Source organism: Dermacentor albipictus, chromosome 1 (assembly GCF_038994185.2).
Source record: "Dermacentor albipictus isolate Rhodes 1998 colony chromosome 1, USDA_Dalb.pri_finalv2, whole genome shotgun sequence".
In the NCBI taxonomy this organism is placed as follows: domain Eukaryota; kingdom Metazoa; phylum Arthropoda; class Arachnida; order Ixodida; family Ixodidae; genus Dermacentor; species Dermacentor albipictus.
Genome location: NC_091821.1, coordinates 507048028 through 507075224, shown reverse-complemented (window position 1 = coordinate 507075224; position 27197 = coordinate 507048028). Strand labels below are relative to the sequence as shown.

At 44.9% G+C, this 27197-nt stretch overlaps 1 protein-coding gene across 2 annotated transcripts in view; it reads right to left on the bottom strand.

Annotated features, from left to right (window-relative positions):
* Positions 1–27197, bottom strand: part of LOC135907568 (proteasome adapter and scaffold protein ECM29) — a 505292-nt gene that overhangs the window by 108783 nt on the left and 369312 nt on the right. For both annotated transcript variants that reach the window (XM_065439250.1, XM_065439249.1), the window contains exons 31-34: positions 18351–18507; positions 7552–7611; positions 918–1074; positions 298–389 (exon numbers count right to left, since the gene is read on the bottom strand). In XM_065439250.1, the coding sequence (XP_065295322.1) occupies positions 298–389; positions 918–1074; positions 7552–7611; positions 18351–18507 (466 nt within the window). The remainder of the gene's footprint in view (positions 1–297; positions 390–917; positions 1075–7551; positions 7612–18350; positions 18508–27197) is intronic.

The window sequence follows — 27197 nt, the reverse complement described above, 5'->3', positions numbered from 1 at the left end:
AACACAAGTCTAAATAGAGAAACATGGAAATTAAAAGCGAAGGCAAGATAGTGAATGTGGTTTGGATACTCATGAAACCCACAAATGCAATGTGTGTGGAGCCACTCAGTTTTGCAAGGCCCAGTTTATAAACCTTTACTCTACAATAGCACCAAACAGGGCAGACTATCACATTGACGCTGTTCATAGTAAGCACACAAACATGCCCGATTACAAAGCCACTCAGAGCACACTTTGTGTAGTGGCAAACTGCGTGTGTGCAATGAATGTCTACTCTCATTCCCCTGGCAGCCTTACCTTTGTCAAGTGACCAACAGTTGTAGCACAGCAGCGTCGTACAGTGGCATTCCGGTCACTCAGGCCATGCACAAAGGCACGCAGCAGCTTGCCTGCATCGCAGTAGAAGGGGCACCACAGTCAAGCTCCTTCATCTTGAAAAGCAGCAACTCTTTTGTCTCCCCACCCACATTTCCAAAGTTCCTGCGTTTCACTCTCCAGCCAGCTGGAACGCTGCACATAATTTGTATGTAATGCTGCCCATCTGAAGCGCTTTTCTGTGATGTGACAATTCGAGATGCCTTTGGAAGGCCACATAGTCAGTTACAACTAGCCTTGTGAAGCTCACAAGTGACTTATCAAGATTAGGGCTGGTACTAATACCATGCAATGTACCATGGCCAACCAGAGGATAGCAAACTTACTCATGAGTGAACCCAAAGCAACCCATGAGAGAGCCCAAGACTAGTCTGAGTAAGTTGGTGCTCTCTAAGTATGGCAGTCACAGTGACCCTAGCTAAGTTGGAATTGCAGCGAGTCTGAGTAAGCCCCGAGTCAAAAGAATAATTTGCGAGTGAGCCTGAGCAAGTTCCATTTATTTTCCCGACCTATGCAGCCTCACACGAAACATCCCCTCCTACCGGTGAACGGCTGCAGCTCCAGGGGGCACTGGTGGGCCAGGCTGGTGGCCAAGTGGCAGCAGCCAGCCTTGGTGCCTAACCCCACTGCAGACTTGCTCTGCTCCACCAGGCGGGGCACCAGCTCCGACAGCACTGAGGCATCGACAAACTGCACACACTGCAAAGCACCAGTCAGCGTGTTGTTCTCTTTTCTGCTGTCATCATCGTTTCATGCACTGTTGTTACCCTCAAAAACCACGCTGAACCAACTAGCCCAGCGTTGCACGCTTCTGCCACAGTGCAGCGAACCAAGTTGGACTCATGTGCAGTGATCCTTCAGGTAGGACAGGTGAAAGGTGCCAGTTGTGAGGATTTGCTAGCACAAGACTTCTGAGGAGGCACAAATCTTATGCTTCTGAACCAACACAGCTTGTATTGCAGCTAGCATAAATGTGAAGGCAGCCATGCCTCTCAGGCAGCGGTTATCATGACAATTCATCATCATCATCATATGTACTTTATTTCTCGTCCGAGTGAGGGGAGACTGGGACTAAAGGCATGAAGGCCTGACAAGAGGTCCCAGACCCCACGGTTACAACAGCGGATAAAATCAGTACAAATGAGTACACATATAACGTACATACATTTCGCACAAGAGAGCATAATTTCAGTAACAAAAATGATAAAAATATTTATTTGTTAGAACCAGTAAGCCGCATAAACATTAGCACAAATGCTATCAGTACGCACTCTTTGTTAGGTCATACATGCCTACATACAGATGCAATAAAATGAAAACGTTAATAATTAGTGAAAGCAAATGTCATCGGCGAGTAATAATGCACTAAGCTGTCTTTTGTAGGAGCTTTCTGAAGCACTAAAGTTTAACAGTTCTCCTACCTTGTTTACTATTTCTGTCGACTGATACATGAATGTTTGTTTACCATAATTTGTTCTTGTTTTCGACAAATGTCTGGTATTCTGGCGCAGTGAATAATGAGGTTTTTTATCGTTGTCTATTTTGGTAAATAATTTTTGTTTGTGTATGGTGATCGGAAGTTTCTTATAATATGTTCTGTCTGCTCGAAGAAGGGAGTAGTGCTAAAATAATGGAGCTGTTTCAAGGTCTACAAAATGGCCATGGTAATTGCAGTGTATACGAAGGATTAGTTTCTGTAAAATAATTAACTTGTTGTAGTTTGTTTTTGAAGTTGTACTCCAAACCAGGACCCCGTAGCAGAGTTTAGAGTAAAGGAGAGTATTGTATAGCTGTTGTTTGAGCCAAAGCGGAATCAGCTGGGTTATCCTGTTAACGATATCAACAGATTTAGAAAGGTCATTGCATAGCATCCGTATATGCGAACTCCGAGATAAATGTTCGTCAAACCAAACGCCTAAGAATTTTTGTTCTTGGACATGGTTAATTGCTGTACCATTGTAACTAATGTTAACGCCATTAGGTATGTTCTTGCAATGAGCCTTGAATAAAATGTATGTTGTTTTTGCAGTATTTAATTGAAGACTATTTACACTCAACCAAACTGATATGCGATTTAAATACGCATTAACACTGACAGAAAGTTCAGAAGTGTAATTGGACGTAAAAAACATGTTGGTATCATCAGCATACATTGCCAAGTCAGGTGAGTCGGGTATTCGTACATTATCATTTACATAAATTAAGAATAGTGGGCCAAGTTTTGAGCCCTGAGGTACACTCTGTTTTACAGGCAAAATGTCAGAGGTAATAGAATTTATCTGAACAAATTGGCTTCGATTCGTTAGGTAACTTCTTATTAAATAATTAGCGATGGCGCATATTCTATAGATTTCTAGTTTATGGAATAATATTTTATGATCGATGGAGTCGACAGCCTTTCGCAAATCTAGAAAAAGGCCAAGTGTAACCTTTTGTTTTTTGATGTTCTGAATTATTTTATCCTTGATATCTAGAAGGGCTTGCTCTGCTGACTTATTCTTTTGGAAACCATATTGACACTATCAGATTATGTTGTGTTTAGTCAAGAAAGACCACAGCCTGTCATCCACGATGCTTTCGAAAAGCTTTGAAAATATATTTAAGAGCGAAATTGGTCTGTAATTTGAGGCTTGATCTTTCGCACCACCTTTGTGGATTGGTGTTATGTGAGTGGTTTTTAGCGCATCTGGAAAAATTCCTGAAGATATTGACAAATTAACAATATGAGCTAGAATGACACCTATTTAGCCTGAGACATATATTTGATTAGCTCCGGCTGAATTCCGTCGGGTCCTGCCGAGGCTGTGCTCTTCGTTTTGTCTATCAGATTTTGCATCTCAACACTATCTGTGGGTTGTAGGACAATGGAGCTGGTCACCGGTGGGATGTCGATTGCATGAACCACTCTTCTTTCACCTCCCCTCGACTTACATGAACCAGCCTGAACAAAATGTTTGTTCATGCTCGTCATTTGACTTTTGTGCAGTAATGGTATCTGGGACGCGGTACTCGACTTTCTACTTGTTATATTATTCACTGCATTCCATATCAGTTTCGGTTCGTTACGTATGCTACAAAATAGTTGTAGATAGTAATCTTGTTTACCTTTCTTCAGTTTGCTTTGTAGGTGATTTCTGAACTTTTTGAATGTCACCAACTGTTCTTGATCACGTGTTTTTATGAAAAGGTGGTACATTGCATTTTTCTTTTTTTATGTCATTATACAAATGACGGTTTATCCAAGGTTTTCATACTTTCTTATTTCTGCTACGTTCATATCGTAGCGGGAAAGCCGATTCATAAGAAGTTTGTATGCTGGAAAGAAAAATGTTGAAAGCTGTGCTAACGTCACTTTCATTGTAGACAGCCTGCCAGTCTATAGCTACAATTAATTCCTGAAAGTGTTGTAACGAAACGTTATTTATTATTCGACGATGACAAGGTGTCCAGGTTGCGCGAATGTTAGTGGAATTGGTAAAAGAAAATAGGGATAAATGGTCACTTTTATCACTTGTAAGAACACCGGCAAGTACTTCATCTTCATTTAAGTTTGTAACACAGATGTCAATCAATGTGGCACTATTCTCTTCAACTCATGTGTTGTTCCTTTGTCCCAAGAGCACGGGTGAGAATACCACATCTGGCTGCCCAACGTGGACTTCTTGGGGCATCGGACGATAGTTTTGACAGTTTTGCTTCGTTCAAGACCTTTGTTTGAACCGAAGCGTAGTGTTAGCATACCTGCCAACTCTCCCGAGACTCCCGATTTTGTACTGAACTTTCTGATTGTATGATCACTGTCTTATACCTCCCGAAAAGAGGTCTCTGTTCACGCAATAATGATTTTAGCGAAACCGGCACCGAGGAAGCTACGGCCACATCGTAATCGTCAGCATCACCAACAACTGCCGCACCAGCACCATCGGTATCGACTAAGCAGCCGACTACGGCACCTAGTAAGCCGACCAAAGCCAGAGCCAATGTAGCTCTTGCATTTCATGTATGCCTTCCTCCATGGTGCATCTTGTTGCTGCTGCTTGTGTGTTTGATTAGTGTTGGCTAGGCCGTGAACTAACTTTACATGTGCGATGCACCATGTAAAGTTGGAATCCCCATGTGCTTGATGCCATGGCGCTATCAAAGCCGTAGAAAAAGTACTCTCAGAAGTTTTTGCGATCTAATACTTCTGAATTTCTGTGCTTCTTGACATCAAGAAAAGGAGAACATTTTGCATTTTGTACAATGTGTGGATGCGACGTCAGCGTGTCTCATGGTGACAAAGGCGACTTGAAACTGCACATTTCCATGACGAAGCATCAAAGCTATGTTCCAACTGCTGAGAAGCAAAGACAACATAGTGAACTTTTTCCGTAACAACTGCGACGACAGTGTCACACTTGTGCAGAGCCCGTTTATGGGGTTCCTCATCGAACACAACCTAACCCTTAGTGTCAGCGAGCACGTTGGGCCTCTTCTACGGAAAATGTTTCCGAAATGCGACAAGGCGAATCGTTATGGATGTGGACGCAACTCTGAAGAATGTGGTGGCGGCCAACTTGAAGTTTATTTCACAGACATTGCTCTCGAGTCTTCATTTCTTTATTCAGAGTTTCCCTCTGCCACTGCCCCAAGATTCCAATGAATCTGCTGAAGACGCTTTAGCTGCTCTCAAAGCTGAGTTTGCCACACTACAGGCGTACAGACTTCCAGAGGACATTCTGAATGAAGAAAAGTGGGACATGCAGTGGTCTACGGTCGGAAAAATGAAAAACACTGATAGAAAACATGTTTCACCGACTTGCTAAGGTGATGCGGGATTTAATCGTGATACCGTATAGCAACGCAGAGTGTGAGAGGATTTTTAGCACGGCGCAAAAGACTAGGATTGAATTTCGCTCATCAATGTGCAACACAACCCTCCAACACCTGCTGCTAGTGAAAGGCCGTCAGTCTGGACCATGTTTTGAGCAAAGCTACTCCAACAAATTTTGGAAGTGAGCAAAGTCTGCTACTGCAAGGTCCCTGCAAAAGGACTCAACAAACACTGCCTGAAAGTTTGAATAATACAGACCCCCCCCCCCCCCCCCGTCTCAGCGGAAGTTGAAAGACTGAATCCAACCTCCCCCACGACAGCTTAAAAACCATCCTACTAAGACACAAGAAAAAACTTCCTTAGTGGCAGCTGGGTCACACCTCAGTGGTCATGCAGCTGAGTCACAATAAAATAGAGGAGCTGTGTTACAAAACAATGCCACGTGAAGGATTGGCCCAGTCAGACCTTGGAAACGTAAGGCCTGTGGGCTGCATGCAGCCCCTCACCCTACCCCTTGTGGAACGACCTTTTGACGCCTAATTTGTCCACATTAAATAAAAAAAGAGCGTAGAAGAGGGACGAGGCGGAGAAGTACACAAGATAGGTGACAAGAGATAGGCGGGGGGAAGCGCCTATTCAAGGTACTTTTTGCCCCTATTATGTTTCTTCTTAAACGGCATTCAGCTTGAGCAGTGTTTCAAATTGGGCTCCTTGGTTGTTCAATGTTGGACAGGAACAATGCAGGAATCTGACAAAGACGAAGAGAGGAAAGAAAGAAGACACGCACACACTGCTGAATGTATGCCCTGTTGGTGCACCTCTTCATCCTTATTAGATTCCTGGGGTGGTATTTTGTAAGAGCCCACCTATAGTCGACTTTCCATTTCGGCCAACACTGATTGGTTGGAGCTGTACCAGCGAGAAGGAGACCGCTCTCTTTGGTGCAGCTGCGAGAACGGTCTTCCTTCTCAGAAGCTGCGGTTACAATGAACAGCAGCAGCTAAAAGGAACGGTCGTCTGTAGGTCGACTCTAACAGAATACCACCTTTGCTCTGTTCCCCTCCAACAATGAGCTTCTGACCTGCAGTAATCTGCCTACTATCATGAGACGGCATGTTTCACATTTTAATTTCTAGTTTGCAACATGCTTTAACAGTAGCAATAAAAAAAAAGCACAATTTATTGATGTGGTTAGAATTTTCTTCAGCAATGGCTTGGGCCCCCAGGGCAGTGCCAGTGCCTGGTGCAGACCCTCGACCAGTTGGTGCTCTACAATCTTGAATGCTATCTCAGGATTTGGGCAAAAGAAAAGATAAGAAAGTGCACTTGCCTTTCTGTTTCTTCTTGTCTTTTCCTTTCTGTCTGCCCCTCTCTCCAAATTTGTGCCATTGTAGTTAAGACAACACACATGCTACTCAGCACTTAAACGATACTATGAAAATTTTCAACATAGGAGACCCAAGCTCAGGGAATGCTATCAGCTGTGCACACAAAAGAACACAAGGGAAAGCCCTAGCGGAGTACTCTAAGCCGCTTTGGTATGCTATTGTTTAAACCCCCTACCGAAGGCAAGCATAAAGACAATCTAAATTGGTTGATTAGTCACCTAAACTAGCCAATACACCACTACAGCTATGAAACGAGTTCCTGTAAGCAAGGAATTCGGCCGAAATTGTGCTCTGTTGGAAGGGCTGAGTTTTGGCCTTGTTGGTATGACGTCTCTTCTAGTGCTTAGCACAGAAACTTGAGACAAAAATGGCCATAAGTTGAGACACACACAAACACTACTTTCAACAGCAATTTATTAAAAGCCAGATAACGAGTTTATGTACACAGGACATATACAATGTGGGGCAAATAGGGCGGTGTCAGCACAACGGACTTAGAGAGCCCTGCGATAATGCCAGCAAAGGATGTGATGGCTGGTCAACTGCACACTGCCGCATGTGCGGTTGCTCGCCTCTGTTTCACAACAGCTTTGTTGTGCACAGGCATAAAGACAAAATGCCCAGATCAGCAAGCAAACCCATGACTACAACAGATAAGCTTGGCCAAGGGTGTGTCAGTACACTTTCGCTATTTTTATCGAGGAGAGAACTGCCATTTTTCATTCGCTCATACTTTACGCATGCTTAGTTTCTGTCTTGGGTATATAAACCAGTGATCCAACTTCTAATAAACCACTGTTGAAAGCAGTGCTTGTGTGTGTCTCGACTTCTGTCCATTTTGTGTCAAGCTTCTGCGCTAAGCACCCGAAAAGATGCTCTGTTGACATTATTTGTGGGCACGTGGTATTGTCTCTATGCCTTCCTCGGGCTCATCAAGAGCCTTCAAGTCAAAAGTTGCAGTATGAGACAACTCACGTAGTTGATAGTCTCCATGGCTGGCGATGTTCGGGACGCAGCAACCCTGGCTGCATCAAGCTGGACAACACCAAACAAAACAAAGCGCTGCAGTAACCATTGAAATAACAGAGGTCACTGGTGGTACAGCCATGAGGAATGCTTCAAAAAAGGACATTTCCACCCTGACTGGTACCATATAAAACATTCATAAAGGGAAAATCAGACATCCACCCGTTCGTAGCAATTGCTACAAAGGAAACCCATACAGCTTCCTTGAAAGAAAAGCCTCAGAGTTGAAGAAAAATTCGTCCTGGTCCGGGACTCGAACCCGGGACCACCGCCTTTCCGGGGCAGCCGCTCTACCATCTGAGCTAACCAGGGGGCTAGCAGATGGCAGGGCGAAGTCGAATTTGTCGACAACACACGAAGCAAAGGCAAGTGTTTGACGTAGTAGTCCTGCGGAAACCCGCAAGGGAGAGAAGTAATTAATAAAGGGAAAATTAAAAGGGAAATTGCTACAAAGGCACCCGTATGGGTTTCCTTTGTAGCAATTGCTGCGAGCGGGTGGATGTCTGATTTTCCCTTTATTAATTACTTCTCTCCACCTTGCGGGTTTCCGCAGGACTACCACGTCAAACATATAAAACATTCTTAAAATGCTATGTTCACATGGATGAAGTGCTGGTAAAGTCAAGTGCAAAAGTCTAGACACCACGGCATACGCAAAAAAAAATTTTTTTTTTTTTAAATTACTTTCACACCACGGTGATGAAAACATTTTAGGAGCGAAAAGAGAAAATAATCTGTGAGCAAGGGCGTCCAGAGAACTTACGCAGAGGGTGGGGGGAGGGGGGGTCAGAGGTAGGTTAGCACTAAAGAGGCCTACTTTACATTTTAAACTATGCACATGAGACAAAAATTAGAAACGGCAAATTGGTGCGGGAATTAGAGAAGGTACATTGATTTTTATTAATGAACACCAAATTAAACTTAAGAGGAAGCTTTAGCTCGGGTCCAGCTCCGACATGGCCTATTCAATTACATGTGAAACGCAAAAGCGCTTTTCTGAGATAACCACTGGACCAATTTTAATGAAATTTCTTGCATTTGTGAGAGAAAGTAAAATTTTAGTGACTGTTGGAAGTGTATTTTAATTTAGGGCCTAAATTTTATTGAAAGAGTTTTCAAAAATTCGAAAAAATAGAAGCACTGCATCAAGAACAGATATCGCGGTTCTGTAAATGGCATCCATTAGATCATTCAAAGCGAACCAATTCGACCTGTCAATTTATATCTGACATAGAATTGGTTACGTTGTGTACAAGGGTTCTGCAAAAGCTGTATTTACACATAACGTAATTTTTTAAGATTCATGTTAACCTATCAATTTTGTCCGCTTTAGACGTACTATTAGATGCAATTCACAGAATTGTGATATCAATTTTTATTGTCGAGTTACGGAGTTATAAACTTGATAGTTTCGTTTTCTATAATTTGCTATCTTTGCCAATTTTTAGTAAAAAATTGACGACCTAAATAAAAAATTCGAAACAAAATCACTAGATTTTAAGTTTTTGTTTTAAATGCAACAAAGCTCGTTGAATTTGGTGCAGTGGTTGCCGATAAAAAGGAATTCTCCTTTTACATGTATTTAGATAGCAGCACCCGAGCTAAAGCTTCCTCTTGAGAAAAATGCAAAAGGGTACTATCACTTCGTGAAAAGAGTGATCAGTATAGCGACGTGCAGGTTTTCGACTCATGCGAATTGATCACTAGCACACAGCACTATATGTTCACCAACATGTATAAGTACAGTCAATCAGTATTCCTTGAATAGCAGCCGCAGACGCCTCAGATTTTTCTGGGCAAATTAGGCGATGACACAGGTGATAAAGTCATTCCGGTGTTTCATTACACGCTCTCAGTGCACACTCATCATACAAAGGCCGTCCAGATTGTAATTTGTCATTGTTGAGCGTAATGAATGAATGCTTGATGTTTAATGGCGCAAGGGCCAAGTATGGCCAAAGAGCGCCATGTCTGTGGTAATGAGTTTGCAGTGTAATTATGATTACTATAAAGTTGGTGTGACGTGGCTGTAAAGGGGCCTTAAAATAGTCGCTCTAAAGTGCGTAAAATCTGTATAATAAAATTATGGCGATGAAGTATGACTTGTACTATGAACATTGAGATGCATTTCAAAAGAATGATACAATATGTAAAATATATCAGATTATAAGAAATGCTGGAGCACTACTGCCTCCTTAGAGACCTTGAAACACAAGGGCCTGGAGGCATGTGCTATACGAAACAGCTATCATAGCAGCATCTTCTGAAGATAGGAGACGCTACGAACGTGTGGGGCTAATAACATGCAATACAACATCTTTCAGAAAACCTAGGACTGCGTTGGTGTCAAAGAGTGGTTCTGGACCGAGTAACATTACAGGATGAAGGGGGATGTGACACCGGTATGCTAGGGGAAAATGTTTCTTTCTCTCAGATTCAACTGCCCGACACTCCAGTAGGACGTGGAGGACGGTCAGCCTCTCCCCACATCTACCACATGTTGGAGGATCATTTTCAGTGAGTAAAAAGTTATGCGTGCCGAATGTGTGTCTTATTCTGAGACGACAGAATAGGACATCTGTTCGCCGTGATTTTGTTGCGGAGGGCGAAGAACCTAACTGTGGCTTTATCACGTGCAGTTTGTTATTTATTTCTTCATCCCACATGCGTTGCCAGTGGTTTCGTAGTTTGCTTCTTAAAAAAGGCTTCACGTCTGTGACAGGGACCGAAGCAGTAGGACTAACCGCATGCAATAAAATTGATGTGGCCACCAGGTCCGCTAGAACGTTACCTTCGTTGCCCCTATGTCCAGGCACCCAGCATATAATCACATGTTGGTTAGATATATATGCTTTGCACAGGACAGAGTAGAGTTCATCAATTACTGGGTTTTCTGGTTACAGAATGACATCAAGGCCTTCACAACACTAAAGGAGTCCGTATATATAACTGATTTCTGGAGTTTTTATTTCTTTATATATGCTTTACGGCCGACAATAGTGCATAGGCCTCAGCCGTAAAGATACTAGTTTCCGGATGCAGTACATCGGATTCAGAGAAGGATGGACCGACGGCTGCATAGGACACCCCGTTGTGTGACTTCGATGCGTCTGTATAGAACTCCGTGCAGGAGTATTTGTACTGGAGTTCCCGGAAATGCATCTGGATTTCAATCTCTGGAGCGTGCTTTGTAACTTGCATGGAAGATATGTTGCATTGTATCAGCTGCCACTCCCAAGGAAGTAGCCACTTGGCTGGATGCATTAGGCAGAGCTCGAGGAGTGGGACCTGCATTTCATCACTAAGCTTCCTCACACGCAGTGAGAAAGGCTGTCTTACGGAGGGACGATTACGAAAGAGCGTAGCATATGTCATATCGTTAACGGTATTAAAACACGGATGTTGAGGATTAGAGTGGACTTTCAGAAAATATGTTTGGCTGATGTATGTCCTCTGCAGATGGAGTGACCACTCATTTGATTCTACATATAAACTTTCAATGGGACTTGTTCTGAAAGCGCCCGTGGCCAGTCGGATTCCTAGATGGTGGACCGGATCTAGCATCTTTAGCGCGCTCGGGGTGGCAGAAAGATAGATCATGGCACCGTAGTCCAACCGTGATCGAATGAGACTCTTGCATAGATTCATTAAACATTTCCTGTCGCTGCCCCATGTTGTGTGGGATAAAACTTTCAGTAAGTTTATTGTTTTTAAGCATTTGACCTTGAGATACTTTATGTGTGGAATAAAAGTTAGTTTAGAATCAAGTATGATGCCTAAGAACTTGTGTTCTTTGTTCACAGGTATTCGCTGACCATACATTTCGACGGCCACGGCGGCCGCATTTCGATGGGAGCGAAATGCGAAAACACCCGTGTGCTTAGATTTAGGTGCACGTTAAAGAACCCCAGGTGGTCAAAATTTCCGGAGTCATCCACTACGGCGTGCCTCATAATCAGAAAGTGGTTTTGGCACGTGAAACCCCAAATATTATTATTATTATTACCATACATTTCGATACTGGGATCTGCAATGAGCCGTTTGTTTCTCGTGAAAAGCACGCAAGAACTTTTGTTGGGGTTCACTTTAAATCTGTTTTCGTCTGCCCCTTTGGATACATTGTTAAAGCCCTGTTGTACTTGCCTCTCACATACTGTAAGGTCGCAGGATTTGAAACCTATCTGTATGTCGTTTACGTACACAGAATAAAAAATGGCTGGCGGTAATGAAGCACGAAGGGTGTTTATTTTCACGATAAAGAGCGTGCAGCTAAGCACACTTCCTTGAGGTACACCAGTTTCTTGCATAAAAGGTCACGACAATACATTGCCGATTTTAACGCGGAAGGTGCGTTTGGACAGATAGCTTTCTAGTATATTTAACATATTTCCACGAATGCCCATTTCCGATAAGTCTCGCAAGATCCCGTATCGCCACGTTGTATCATACGCCTTTTCCATATCGAGAAATATCGACAAGAACAACTGTTTATGCATAAATGCGTCCCGGATATTTCTTTCAATACATATAAGATGATTTGTTGTGGAGCGCCCTTCTCTGAAGCCACACTGATAAGGATCAAGCATTTTGCTCTGTTCAAGGAAATTAATGAGTCGCCAATTAATCATTTTTCAAATACCTTACAAAGGCAACTTGTGAGGACTATCGGGTGGTAACTTGCCACTGAGGAAGGGTCTTTGACTTGTTTCAAAACAGGGACCACAATGGCTTCTTTCCATGCAGTTGGTAGGTATCCTGCAGCCCAAATGGTGTTGAAAATTGTGAGTAGTGTAACTTGGGTGTCATTGTATAAGTTTTTGATCCCTTCGTACATGATTCTGTCAGATCCCGGTGCAGAGCTCTTGCATGCGCTCAAGGCAGTTCTCCACTCGGAAATACTAAAAGGACAGTTGTACGGTTCATTCTGTCGACATTTTCTTATGAGTGGCTTACATTCTTCTATTGCAAATAATGGTTTGAACTTGACACACTCTCAAAGTGCTCCCCATGTGAGTCTGCCTGATCTTGCAGTGTATCGCCCTGTGTATTTACCAAAGGGAGTGAATATGTTTGTCGCCCTCTAATCCTATTAACCCTGTTCCAGGCTCTGGCCTCATCTGTAAACGAGTTAATACTCGATAAAAACTTCTGCCAACTTTCTCTTCTGGCCTGTCGGCGGGTTCTCCTGCCTTCAGATTTTGCTTTTTTAAAGTTGACAAGATTCTCTGCAGTGGGCGAAGCGCATAGCAACCCCCACGCTTTGTTCTGATTCCTACGTGCGATAATACATTCATCGTTCCACCCCGGGACATGCCGTTTGCATGCCGAGCCACTTACTTCATGTATGCATTTAGATGCGGCATCTATTATGAAGGCTGTAAAGTACTGCACAGAAGCATCAATTCCTAAAGAAGACATGTCAGCCCATGAGATACATGTGAGGGTTCGAAATTTCTCCCAATCGGCTGTATCAATCTTTCACCTAGGAGCCTGTGGAGGATATTCATTTTCTCTAGATGTTCTTAGTAGTATGGGGAAGTGGTCGCTGCCATAAGGGTTGTTGGTAACTTCCCATTCAAGTTCAGGCAGTATAGACGGGGAAACTATGCTGAGATCTATTGAAAAAAAAAGGTTCTGTTTGCAAGAGAATGTTATGTAGGTTTTTTCTATTTCAGCAGGCACTCACCAGAAGAAAAAAGGAAATGTTCAACAAGACGTCCTCGCGCATATAGACAACATACAGTTCTGGCAATACATCTATAAAGGACGTCCTCGCGCATATATACAACATACGGTTCTGGCAATACATCTATAAAGGACTGAAATTCATGTTTGTTTAATTTGTAATGTGGGGGTATGTAAAGCGAGCAAATAGTGATAAGCTTGTTCAGCAGAACAACTCGAACCGCCACTGCTTCAAGGGCCGTTCGTAGCTGTAAATGTTGACACGCTATGCTTCTTTGAATTACAGTGGCAACACCACCTGATGATGCGATAGCATCATCGCGATCTTTGCGAAAAGTAACATACTGTCGAAGAAAGTGTGTGTGTTTTGGGTTTAAGTGTGTTTCCTGTAAACACAGCAATTTTGGATTGTGTTTATGGATAAGTTCTTGTACATCATCAAGGTTTCTCAAAAGACCTCTGACGTTCCATTGAATGATTTGTGTATCCGTATTTAAAGTAAATTGGTGCTGTGTATACAGAAACAGAAGTGATGCATTAGATTACAGAGCTCTTTCGAGGCCCTGTAACCGGGGTTTTGCCTTTTCTGAAGCGTTCGAGGGAGCCTCGCCGCTCCTTAGGCACTTGATGCGCCGTGAGGATAGGTGTTGTGTCCATTGCCTCTTGTGAGGCGCCGGACACGCGCTCTTGCAAGCAAGTTTTTCAAGAGAGTCTCACCTCGGAAGGCAAGACCTCTGCGCCTACCAGCCCGGAGGTCGATAGGGCTCCCTGTGGAATTTGGCTACGCCGGCTGTTGCCAGCACTGGAAGGGGCCGGGGAGGTTGAGGCAGCCTCGGCTGCGCCTACCTTTGGGGCCACTATCGGTCCTGCGGGATCGCTGCGTGTAGCGCACGTTGCCACAGATAACTCTTGTGGGGTCGGCAACCCAAGGCCTGGCCTGTTTGCTGGTTGGATGGAGTAGGCTTACCTACTTCCACCCTGGGGGCAGAAGCCAAAGGTACCTGCTCGCTGCACGCGGGCTGGGTACTTGGCAATGGCCGCTGCGACGCTGCCCCCCGACGTGCCGCATCACCATAAGGCGTGCTGTGGAAAGGTGAGCACCTCTTACGGGCTCCCTTAAACGAAATATTTTCTTTGACTTTGAGGGTGATTATTTCTTTTTCTTTCTTCCAGTTTGGAAAGGAGCGTGAGTAGGCTGGATGGTCACCACTGGAGTTCACACAGTGAGGTGTTCCACTGCAATTGTCAGATGGGTGGCCCTGGATTCCACACTTTGCACAAGTTATTTGACCACGGCAGCTCTGCGAGCCATGGCCGAACCTCTGACATTTGAAACACCGTCTAGGGTTGGGGATATATGGTCGCACATTTAACCTGATGTATCCTGTTTCGATGGTTTCTGGCAGTACGCTGGATGCAAATGTTAGGACAAGATGCTCAGTGGGGATTTCCTTGTTGTCTCATCTAAGTATAATACGTTTTGCAGTAGTGACATTTTGTTCTTTCCACCTTTCCAGGAGTTCAGCGTTTGTCAAGTCTAGAAGGTCTGCCTCTAACACGACTCCCCGTGAGCTATTCATTGTTTCGTGTTGTGTAACAGAAACTGGTATGTTACCAAATGTCACAAGACTGCCAAGCTTCTCGTACTGATGTTTCTGAGGGATCTCAAGGAGAAGGTCCCCGCTGGCCATTTTCGTTACGTTATAACTTGAGCCTATGGCTTTGGTCAAAGATTTTGCAACTATGAAAGAGGAAATGAATCTGGCTTGTTTTTCGGAGTTCTAGCTGTGCACAACACGGTATTTCGGATATGTCTCTCTTGTTCTATTGAAGCATGTGGTTAGGTCATCGGTGCGTCCCCTCTTTGGAGGGTGACGATCAAGTATGCGGGGAAATGCGGGTGTTCCCATATACTTTCTTTTCTTTTCGGCAAGAATGGCGGCCAATTACCACAGAGCCCAACTTAGGGACGCTGCAGCACTTAACGGGTAAGGCTGCAGGCGCCAACCATACATTGCCACTATAACCTAATATATTATACCCAAGGAAGGGCACATGCACAAGGTTAACCCTAGCCGCCATAGGAAAATTAGGAAGTGACGGAAGAGAAGAGATGAAAGGACAGTAAAAGAAAGACGATAGGAAAGGAAAAGGTTGAAGAGGCGGACAGGAAAAGGCGACTGCCGATTTCCCCCGGGTGGGTCAGTCCGGGGGTGCCGTCTACATGAAGCAGAGGCCAAAGAGGTGTGTTGCCTCCCCTGAGGGGCCTTAAAGGTCCGAACACCCGGCATCGGCTCAACCCCCAGGATCCCCCTTTCCCCGGACATGGCTAAGCCGTGCACGGCTACACACGCGGGAGGGTCCAACCCTCATGTGCTCGGGTATGTGGTGTCACAACACACCAAACACCTGCTGACGCAGACGCCCCTGCGGGGATTGTTGAGTGTAGCCAGGTTTTCATTCTCCTCATAGTACTGAAGGAACACTTGACAGTGCATGTGGTAACTGACAAGGCCAGAGCTACCTCAATGGCTTATGCCACAGCGGGGAAGAATGTCTTATCCTGAAGCAGAAGTTCGGAGTATAAGTTGTTTCTGAAGAGTCCCCAGTTCTGTTGTGCCACATCTCGTAACAAGAAATGCCCTCTTCCTTGAAGTTTTTGATGCAGTAAAAGCCTTGGAGTTCTCAGTGAGTTCAGCAAACTCAATATGGCTATAATACATCATTTTTGCTGGGCGCAGCTGGAGAAGTTTGAAGCTCTTCACATTTCTTTCAGAAAAGTGCAAGCCAAAGAAGCAGTTTAATGTAAAGCAGTTTAATGCAATTTAAAGGCAACATGTCTAAATGAAAATTTTGCAGATCCCATGCGCTGTGGGAATCGATGCAAGCACAGCTTTCCGTGCTGGATGCTTTTATTGATGATAAGCAATGGTGATGTTTACAGTTAAGCTTAATTTCTTCTACGTTTAGTCTGACACGAGAGTGAGAGTTGATGTTAAATGTTACCTTGCGGGCACCAGTGCTGTTTGTCTGCATAGTACACAGAACATGCAGGGAGAAGTGTTTGCTTGAAGCGTTGTTGTGCACCATATTTCATAACCTCTGAGAGGATTGAGCATAGCCATTGCCTCACATGGCACATCACATTGTGGAAGAAGTATTAAACTTGAATTGGATTATGGGGCTGCACGTGCCAAAACCAGAATCGGATCATGAAGCACGATGCAGTGCCAGACTCCGAATTAATTTTGACAGACACCGTGATGCTCTTTACCGTGTCCCAAAATTTAAGTGCATGAGCGTTTTCTATTTCACCCCCATTGAAATGCGGCTGCTGCAGTCGGGATCAAATCCTCGACCTCTAGCAATGCCATAGCTGCAGAGCTACCATGGCAGGCACAGAAGTGTTGATGTGACAGTCGACCGCTTCCGTAGTGTCTCCTGGAACCTGCGGCATGCTTTAATTAATGCGGCTCTACTTCTGCACGCCCTGCGTAGTTTGTCCACTTGACATATTTGCATGGCATTTTTATTTTTCAGAAATAGCAACAACATACCGTTCCATACCTTGAACTTAAGCTTATCCAGTTTACCCGCAACTGCCACCGTACAGTAGTAGGGTTTGCTTGCCTTCTCACCCCCCCCCCCTCCCCCCACTCCCTTATATGGGAACTGCCTCTTCTCCTCCCTCCTCCCTACAGTTCTATCTACATCCCCTCTCGACTCGCACATTATTAGAAAGACAAGCACTGCAGTTTCTGCAGTGCTTCTGAGGGGAGTCGAGGATAATTACAGCTATCAAGAGACTAATGCGGTGACAGCCAGGGAGCTACAGAGGGCATTGTGCACATTCGACGCGGTGGGGTGAAAACGAGTTTCTCCCGTCGCCTTTCCTCTCTAACTGGCCCCTGTCATGTACACACACGCTCTGAACCACCCCCTCCGATGCGATGTGCTTGACAGCAGCAGCAGCAGTAGAAAAGTCAAAGGAAGAGGCACAGAAAGCTTCGCTTTAAAAAATTATTGCGGCTAGGCTTGCTGAAAGTGTTGCGTGTCGGTGTGCTTCGAGCAAGCAAGAAAAAGAAATTCACAGAACTCAGGGAATTTGAAACTAAACCCAAGTTACAATGGAGATATCCACAGGTTTCTTCTGATGCACACAATCTCTGCTGCTGTAGAATATGTGAATGCTGGTTACATTACAGCCACAGAATTTGCTGTTCCGATCGTCTAGGGTTGCAAGGAATGTCATCACTCATAAGCATATTACATGTCAGCAGCTGAGTACACATATAACAAGATATTTTTAAAGTGGAACCATTAGTTATGCTAAACAATGTGCGATTGGGCATTATTCAAGGTTTGTTTTTGATGTGTCATCCTCCTTGAGCGAGCTCTGTACAACGCTCGCATAAAGAATAGTAAACTGGAGCCACAAACGGGACATACAGGAACAGTGAAGCATAATACAGTGACAGTAAGATGGAACACCCACCCGAGAGAAATATAGCAAAAGCACGAAAACAGCAAGTGGAGAAGCGATTGTATCGTCTATGTCCATGGCTGTAGCTACAACAACAAGTTCTAGGATGATGATGATGATGACAATGTTGTGCTTTAGGCTTCAGTCTCAGTTTTACTACTAAGGCAGCATCGACGAAAGGAGGCTTTCGCTCTTATGCTTCATTTGGTAAAGACTTGTTGTAATTTTCTGCTAAAATGCTGCGTAGCACAGCTTTTAGTGCAATTTGGCACAACTGGTGCAGCTGTTCCACCACTGGATTATGCTAATAGTTTTAAAGATGAGGTGAAGCTAAAGAAGGTCACTGCTTACAAGCAAATTTCCTATATTCCAGTTGAACCATGCTTGCTGCACCCCAATGAATGATGCCCCTTGGCCGATAGATGCCGTCTAGCCAGCACAAACAGCATGTCCCACACTCCCTACATGTTTCACTCGAGAGCTGCGAAGGCCCGTGTGCCTTTCCCCATTTTTAATGACATTTGGAAAATTGCACTGTTCATGGATGTGCAGCAGTGGAAGCAGTGAAAGGAATACCTACCCGGTCCCGAGCATCAGCGTCAGCCCGCACGCTCAGCTGATTCAGCACGGGTGACTCCAGCTCACTGAGGGCATCCAGCAGCGCACAGAACAGGAGTGGCAGGTGCGGCCCCAATGCAGGCCCGGCGCTGCGACTCAACTGCACCAGGGTGTCCAGGCTGTGTGCGCGAATGCAGCAAGGAGAAATACAAATGATACAGCAGCCATATTCTACTTCTCAAAACAAATCATTTGTTGGCCCCGGCAGACACACATCTGATAAGACTGATTGATCAATTGTTATGAATCTGCAAGAAACAATACACATTGATTGATTGATTCTTTGATGGGGATCAATGTTTTAAAGTGACAGAAGGGCTGCATGAGATGATGTAGTCAAACGCTTAGGCTGATTTTTTTTTTAAGCGTTCTTTAATGCTCACCAAAAAACGTGGGCGTGCTTGTATTTCACCACCATCCAGATAGAGTCGCTGAACACAAGAGTCAAACCCACAACCTTGTCCTCAGCAGCCACCACAAAAAAACCACACCTCTCCAATACTAGCAGTAAACCATTAGGAGGCACTCTACAACACATCTCTTACTCGCACTTTTTACAACCAATTGGGGCTGCTTGCTGGGCAAATTTTCTGTATATGAACTGCCACATAAAGGGGGGCTCGAACGCCCGTCAAACAAACTTAATTCGCTTTTGGTTCGAGCCTCCTGCCATTTTCTTGAATGGAGACACAAATGGTCTTGCTCAAGTTGCTACACAAAACACCATGAATAAGGCAGCCAGCAAGCCATGCGGAAACACCATCTGAGAAGAAAGGCAGGAGTATGCAGGAAAGAGACTGGACTTCTTACAATTTGTTTATTCTCACAAAAACTAAACACTCACCACACAGGCACGTACATAGTAGAGCAAACATGCAACACCAGAAATCTCAAACCAACAGACAAAACAATACCACACGCAGACATTACCTTAAAGAAAATCAACCTACAGTTAAACTTCTATATAACTAATTCGGTAAAATTGGCAATTTGCTTTGCTATATCGAAATTTTGTTATATTGAAATTTGATTTTTTATGCAAATAACTACAGTCGTCGATGGATTTTTCTTCTACGGAAGGAGCCAAAAATTTTTCTGAATTATTGGGCGATTGGAAAAATAAAATTTGAATAAGAAAAAAGTATTATTTTGTGGAATTTTACAGTTGGCGACGAAAGATATGGTTTCATGCCATGTTGACGATATCTTCAAATCGGCGGTAGAAAGTGAAGCCAGCCACACTTTCGTGTCTACTTCATCCCCATGGATGATACTGTCCCCTGCTATGGGACATTGCTGTCATGAAAAAGTGCCGACAGTGGGGGGGAGTGAAGGCTTGATCTGCCTCTTGCTTCAATGCGTGTTAAAAACTCTAGATTACACAACGTGCACGGGAAGACAGCACACAATGTCATGCCACCTCAGCTTGCGCAATCTTGAACGTGAGGCAGATTACCTGTAAAACAGGGCACACGAGCTGCGTATGCACTCAGCCATGTGCAGTCACAGCTGTGTCGCTTGAAAGAAGATGTGCGCCAACCTGTCCCCCGCTCAACAGCTCCCCCCGACTCACACGCACAAGCTTGATCGAGTTACTGCGAGCTCGCTCTTCTCCCACTCCCTTTGCTCTTGCAAGAAGGCAGTGCTCATCCAGACACTCTCCTTCCTGGCTCAACTTTGCATGCTTTCACTTGCATCTAAAGCATGCAGCATGCCAGGAGAGATAGGATCTGATCACACTTGTAGTTTATACGGAACATGACACTGCTCGGCCTCCATGGTGCCTCTTTTTGAAGTGTGTTCAAATTGCACCCCTTCCATAGTGCCACAAGTTGACGTGCATTCAGGAGTAGTAATTCAACAATTTCACCATCTGCATCTGTGGAAGTTTCCATTTATTGTCTCAGTATTCCTTCATGGCAGCAGTGAAATTTCATTACACAGTTAAACGTCAATATAACAAAGTAGGTAAAATCGGCAATTTGCTTCATTACATCAAAATTTCATTGTATTGAAATTTGACCTTTTATGCAAATAAGTACAGCCGCCAATAGATTTTTCTTACATAGAGAAGGGCCGCAGAATTCCGAGAATTATCAGGAAATCGAAAACAGGAAATTTGATTGACAAAACAATTCATTTTGATAAATTTGGGAGTTGACGACAAATGATACAGTTTCGTGCCAGGTCGACGATACCTTCCATCGGCGGTACGAATAAAGCGAAATCAGCCATGCTTTCGCCTGCACTCCGCCCCTGCGGCTGATAGCATCGCCAGTACTGGGACAACGCTATCATGAAAATCGCTGGCAGTGGGGAGCGATTGCTTCGACTGTCTCTTGCTGCGAGTCACCGAAACTTGAGATTACGAAACCTTTAATACTAAACACGTGGGAAGACAACTTACATGGCCCTGCCGTCTTGGCATGCCCACTCTTTGCGCTTGCAGCAGGCTACCTCTAAAACAGGGTGCATGGCTGCGTATGTGCACAGCTGCACTTACAGCCACAGCCACGGCCGAGATGCGTTCCAGAAATCGCGACGCACCCCAACTCACCCCCCCCCCTCTTATTGCACCTTGCACGCACTTCGTAGCATTACCGCGAGCTTGCTCCCCTCCCCTGCTTTACTTATGCTCGGGCGGGAAGGTGGCCCTCGTGAAGCCACCATATTTTTTGTCTCACCCTCACACACTTTCACTTGCACCTAAAGCACAAAGTGTGCGGAGCGCGATAGGATCTTATGGCACTTGACTTTATACGGAACATGATACGGCTTCACTTCAGCGGTTGTTCTTGTTGCGCCACACACAATTTGAGGTGTGTTTGCAAGCAGCCACTTGTAATTCGATCATTTGACCATCTGCCTCTACGGCAGTTCCCATTGCATTGCTGCAGAAGCGAAATGTTTTTATATTGAAATCACATGCAAACACACTTTGTTATATTGAGGCTCTAATTACATGATGTTCTATGGACAAGAGGTTATGAAAACTTAAATACTTTATTATATCTTCCTATATCTACATACTTCAAAGTTCAACTGTATTTGAAATTGTGTACAAGCCCACTTTGTTATATCGAGGTTCAAAATACAGTGTTCTATGAACAAGAAGTTATAGATAATTAAAAACTTTGTTAGATCAAGAATTTTGTTACACAGTAGAACCCTGTTGATATGTTTTGAAGGGGACTGTGGAAAAAAAAAAAAAACATACCAGCTGGGAAAATGTAACCATGAGGATGGGAGCAAATCGCCACATCACTAGTCAGAAACAGTAGGAGTGGTTGCAGTGCAGTTATTAGATGTCTCGGAGCTCGTACTGAGACCAGGAACGGCACATGCGCAAATGTATAATTAAGGACGCATACGGTGTTCTATGACAGTAGCCCTTGCCACAGTATTTTGTGTACACTCCACCACACAACACGGTTCTATTGCGCAGAAGCCGACAAAAGAACCGGCATTTGTGAAATTTAAGTGAGACCCTTGCAGGCCCCAAAGCTAATGTAGCCCTGAATTTGGCAGAACTGGCCAAGTGTGTGTGTTCTCGGCAGGTTTTAATCGATGCATACTTTTTCAGATGCTTCGCCAATTAGTCTATGCAGTGTCTGGCTTATACAACTTTGTTCGCTTATAGCAAGCTTCGGTCACTTGTTGCTATGAATCGGTTGCTTGTTGCAACATGCGACAGCTGATATCTCCCTTCACTGTTATATTTATGTGGCGGCCACTTTCGAATGCAACATAAGATGTGGGAACATTACCAGAATGGTGCTGTATCTTCATCATCATCATCATCATCATCATCATCCTCGTCGTCGTCGTCGTCATCATCATCCTATTTTATGCCCACTGCAGGACGAAGGCCTCTCCCTGCGATCTCCAATTACCCCTGTGTGTATCTCCAAATGCTAGTAAGTACAGTGGGGCCTGGTACTTGCGGAGACGAGAGACATTTGCGCGCATGCGCAAGTAAGAGCAGGTGCGAAAGAAAAAATGTGGAGACTTTTGCTCCTTGAATATACGACTCTGCCTAGGCACTACGGAGGAGTTTCTTGGCAAGCGTTGTATGCGCTTATCCCTAGGCGTGCCGGCAGAAGTCGCGGGGCGCGGTAGTGCTGAACTTGGCATCGCAAGTTGGCAGCTCGACGCAATGATATTTATTAAATCATGTTTTTTACTAATTATAACATTCCATTATTTTGAATTATTGGCGGCGCCTCCAGGACATTAAAGTGGCAACGGGGACATCAAAGCTAGAACCCGGACTGGTCCGTGGGTTGGGGCTCACAGAGACCTGCGCGTGCCAGGGGAATATAACATTGGCGCGGACAGCCAATTTTTTATGCGAACACCCCCTGGCACGCTTCGGCCTCCGCAGCTCCAACCCACGGGCTGCCTTGCTTCCAGCTTTGATGCCCCCGCTACCGCTTGGGTGCCCCCAAGATTCTGCGCTGCCTGCTTTAATATAACCTCAGGTGCTCTCCTGAGGCTTCCGTTTGCCGGTTACATGTGCCCTCCTGGAGCAGTGGTTGCAAAAAATGCAATCTATCGTCGCGACTAAAATAGCGACCCGTGACTTATAGAACACCAGTCAGAACCTTGCCCCTTCAGACACAGCGATCACCAAATGGGGCGTTCGTGCCCACCCACTACCTCACCACGCGGGCAGCCAGCGGCGGAGCTTAAACAAACTGGACCGCACTCTGCCACGCCAGCATGCCTAGGAGACAAACGCACACAACACGCATTAAGAAACCTCCTCCGTTGTGCCTAGGCAGACTCGCATATTCAAGGAGCAAAGGCCCCCAGATTTTCTCTCTGGCACTCGCTCTTACTTGTGCCTGGGCAGAAATGTTGAGTGCCGTCAAAAGCACCACTCCCCGCTGTACCTACTAGCAATTGTAAAAACGCTACCTCTGTCCTGTGCCAAGTGATTCCAAATAGTACCCGCAAATTTCTTTATTTTATCACCCCACCTAGTCTTCTGCCTTCCTCGATTGCGTTTTCCTTCTCTTGGAACCCATTCTGTAACCTTAATGGTCAAACGGTTATCTAGCCGGCGCATTACATGACCTGCCCAGCTACATTTTTTTCTCTCGATGTGAATTAGAATATCGTCTATACCCGTTTGCTCTCTGATCCAAACCACTCTCTTTCTGTCTCTTAACGTTACGCCTAACATTCTTCATTCCATCGCTCTTTGCGCAGCTCTTTAACTTGTTCTCAAGCTTCTTTGTCAGTCTCCAAGTCTCTGTGCCATATGTCAGCACTGGTAAAATGCACTCATTGTATACTTTCCTTTTCAATGATAACGATAAGTTGCCAGTCAGGAGCTCATGATGTCTGCCATATGCAATCCAACCCATTTTCATTCTTCTGTAAATTTGCTTCTCATGGTCGGGGTTCCCTGTGATTATTTGACCTAGGTAAACGTACTCCTTTACAGACTCTAGAGGCCGACTGGTGATCCTGAACTCTTGTTCCTTTGCCCGACTATGGATCATTATCTTTTGTCTTCTGCATATTATTCTTTGGCCCCACTCTTACACGCTCTCTGTTAAGGTCCTCAATCAATAGTTCTAACTCAACTGGAGTGTTGCTGAATAGAACAATGTCATCGGTAAACCAAAGGTTGCCGAGATATTCATCGTCAATCCTTACTTTGCAGCCTTGCCTATTTAACAGCTTGAATATTTCTTCCAAGCATGCAGTGAATAGCATTGGAGAGCTTGTGTCTACTTGTCTGACCCCTTTCTTTATAGGAATCTTCCTACTTGAGCAGAATTAAGGTAGCTGTGGAATCTCTCTAGATATTTCCAAAGCTATTTACCATATTTACACGAATGTAAGTCGACCCCCCCCCCCCCCCATATCGCGTGTGACAGGAAACAAACAAAAAAAATGCGGAAGGGTACACCCGAGGGCCAGGGGCGTAGTAGGGGGGGGGGGCTTGTGGGGCTTCAGCCCCCCCCCCCCGAAATTTTTTCGTGCTGTCCATGCACCGCCGACCAAAGCAACCCCCGGCGCCGGAAATCATTCTGGCTTTTGTCTAGAGCATCTTTTTCAAGATAAAAAAGCCATTTTACCGTGAAAATTGTGAACTCGGGCTGAATTTCGCGGCAACGCCGATGCACCGAAAGGCACATAACGCAAGGAGCCCCATCCGAGCACAACGTTTCAAGGATGTTTTGATGGTGAACGGGCTCGCCGCGGCATCTCGCGGAGGCGCGGAATCTACACTCTATTATGGAATTTAGGGAGCGCGTGGATATCAATTCCTAAGCTTTATGGGTGTAAAGTTTTCATAAACTTTTGATGTGACAGGTGCTTTGAGATTTCCAAACGTGTGCTTTAGATTTTCAATTGCGAACTTTGTAAGTTTACTGCTCCCATGAATATTTGACGCCGAAGGTGCATTGACTTTTCCAAAATAGTACATCGGGCCATACAACGAGACAAGTCAAATGAACACGCCATCAGACAAATTGACAAAGCCTGCAGCGAGGCCCGATGAGACGAAGCGTTGTGGTGGTTCATTCGTGCCGTCATGTCACATAAAAAAATGTCGAAATTTTTTTTTCACCTGCGCCAAAGCATCCAGTGCGGACACTAAAGTCAGCTAAGGTAACTACGTTGTTATTTATTTTTTCTACTTTGACTTTTAATCGCGAGAACACATTGAGCCTCTTCAATTTTTTTGTTCACCCTCCCCTACCCGCGCGCTGCTACAGCCAGCCAGAGCGCATGCGTTTTTCTCGTGTTGCCCCGACCACCGCGCGGCGCACTTCGGTGCGCGTTCGGTTTTCTCTGGCCGAGTGCATTTTCGCCTGCAGTGCTTTGGACGCTTTCTAGTTAGCAGACGAGAAAAAGGAACAATGGTTGCTAGCCGCCATTACTGTGGGGTCTCGACGGATTGTACCGCGTTCGCTTGAGCGCAACCTCTTCAGAAAGTTGTCTCGCCGGCGTAGGGTACCGAGCAGTATGCGCACGGTTCTTGGTGGACCAAGCTTCTCGTGTTTTCTTCGGCATTCCTTTATTAGCCATATTAGTTACCCAAAGTAGGGATTCGATTGTGACCAACATACTTTGCCTTTCTTTTTCATTGTGGTGCCTCGCCCCACAAAAGGAAGAAAGAAGCGTTGTTGCGGTGCAGCGAATTGTCGCATGGTGAAAGTTCTATTTTGTTACTTCTTTTGCGGAAAGTAATGGGCCATGGGACGCTTCAGTTGCCGAATACTCTTACTCTAGGTGCATTCCTACCGTCGCCGTCGCCCTCATGTTCCGCATAAAGTCCAAGTGCAATGACATCGTGACCCCGCGCTGCATGCTGCATTTGCGAGTGAAAGCGTGTGGGGGGTGGGGGGAATGGGTGAGCCGACGATGGTGGCTCAGTCTTGTGTGCGCAAGGGAGAAAAGCGAGGAGCAAGCGCGCTGCCTTCCGTCGCACGCGATACATCGGGGGGAGTGGATGGAATGGGGCCAGGATCTAGGATTTTGCGAATCTGTGATTGCACAACACGTTTATTTGCCTTGTTTGACGCATTATATACCTTGACTTTTTCTTAGATACATAGATTTATTGGAGGCTTATTTATACGTATGTTTATATATCTTGCTGCGAGGTTTTGTGTACGCGTGCAGTGACCTTTGTTTTCAGTGACACTTTTTTGTCCTTTATCAAGCTGTACCTTCGCATTTGTATATTCCATTATATCTTGCATTTATAATGTACAAGGGCGAGTCAAATGAAAGTGAGCCCACCCAACCCGCGCAGTTATGGTTCTGTTCATTATCTGCAAGGCCTGCGCGTAGCACACAGGCATCTGTCATTCACAAAAGTGACACGCAGTTGTGAGGATAAATGTTCTTTAATGCTCTCATACACTGGGTTGAACATGGTTGCTTGCCGTAATGCACGCTCCAGAAGTTGAGCAGCGTGGTGCCGCGAGGTTTTTGACAGCTGAAGGTGTTTCTCAAAAGAGAAATTTGTCGCCGTATGGCTGCCGCGTACATGGAACATTGCATTTGATTGGTCACTCTGAAGCGTTGGAACACACGGTTCAAAGATGGACGTGAAAGTTGTAGAGACGATCCCAGACCGGGCCAAAGACAACGTGCAATCACCCCTAACAAAATGACAAAATTGCAAAGCTTTATGAGCTGATGAGACAAGAACGGAGGACCAGCATCGATGAACTGGCAGAGCGTGTGAACATCAGTCACAGTTAGGTTCACGCCATAATTCATGAACATCTCGTTTATCGGCTCTTGTGTGCGCAAAGGATGCGCAAGACTTTGAACCACCGCCAGAATACGGAGAAAATCGGCGCTGCCTTTACTCATCTGATCCGGTATCACAATAAGGGTGACAATTTCTTGTCTGCAATTGTGATTGGAGATGAACCATCATGCCACTACTGCGAGCCTGAAACACGACGGCAAAGCTTACAATGGAAACATTCGAATTCACCACCCCCAAAGAAAGCAAAGGCCGTCATTTCCGCCAGAAAGGAGTTGTCAACTTTTATTTTTCGATCGTCTGGGCCTATTACTGATAGAATTTGCTAAATCTTGAGAGACTATCAATAGTTTTATTGGTAGCTTTCTGTCTTATAAAGGAGCTTTATGAGACAGGAATTGCGCGACTCGTTAGTCAATGGGACAAATGTCTAAATGCTCATGGGGGCTACATTTAATTAAAGTGCCCCGTTTGTCATATATTCGCATTGGCTCACTTTCACTTGACTCGCCCTCGTATATCCTGCAGAACTCGTACTTTTTATACGTGCTCTCTGTTGCGACT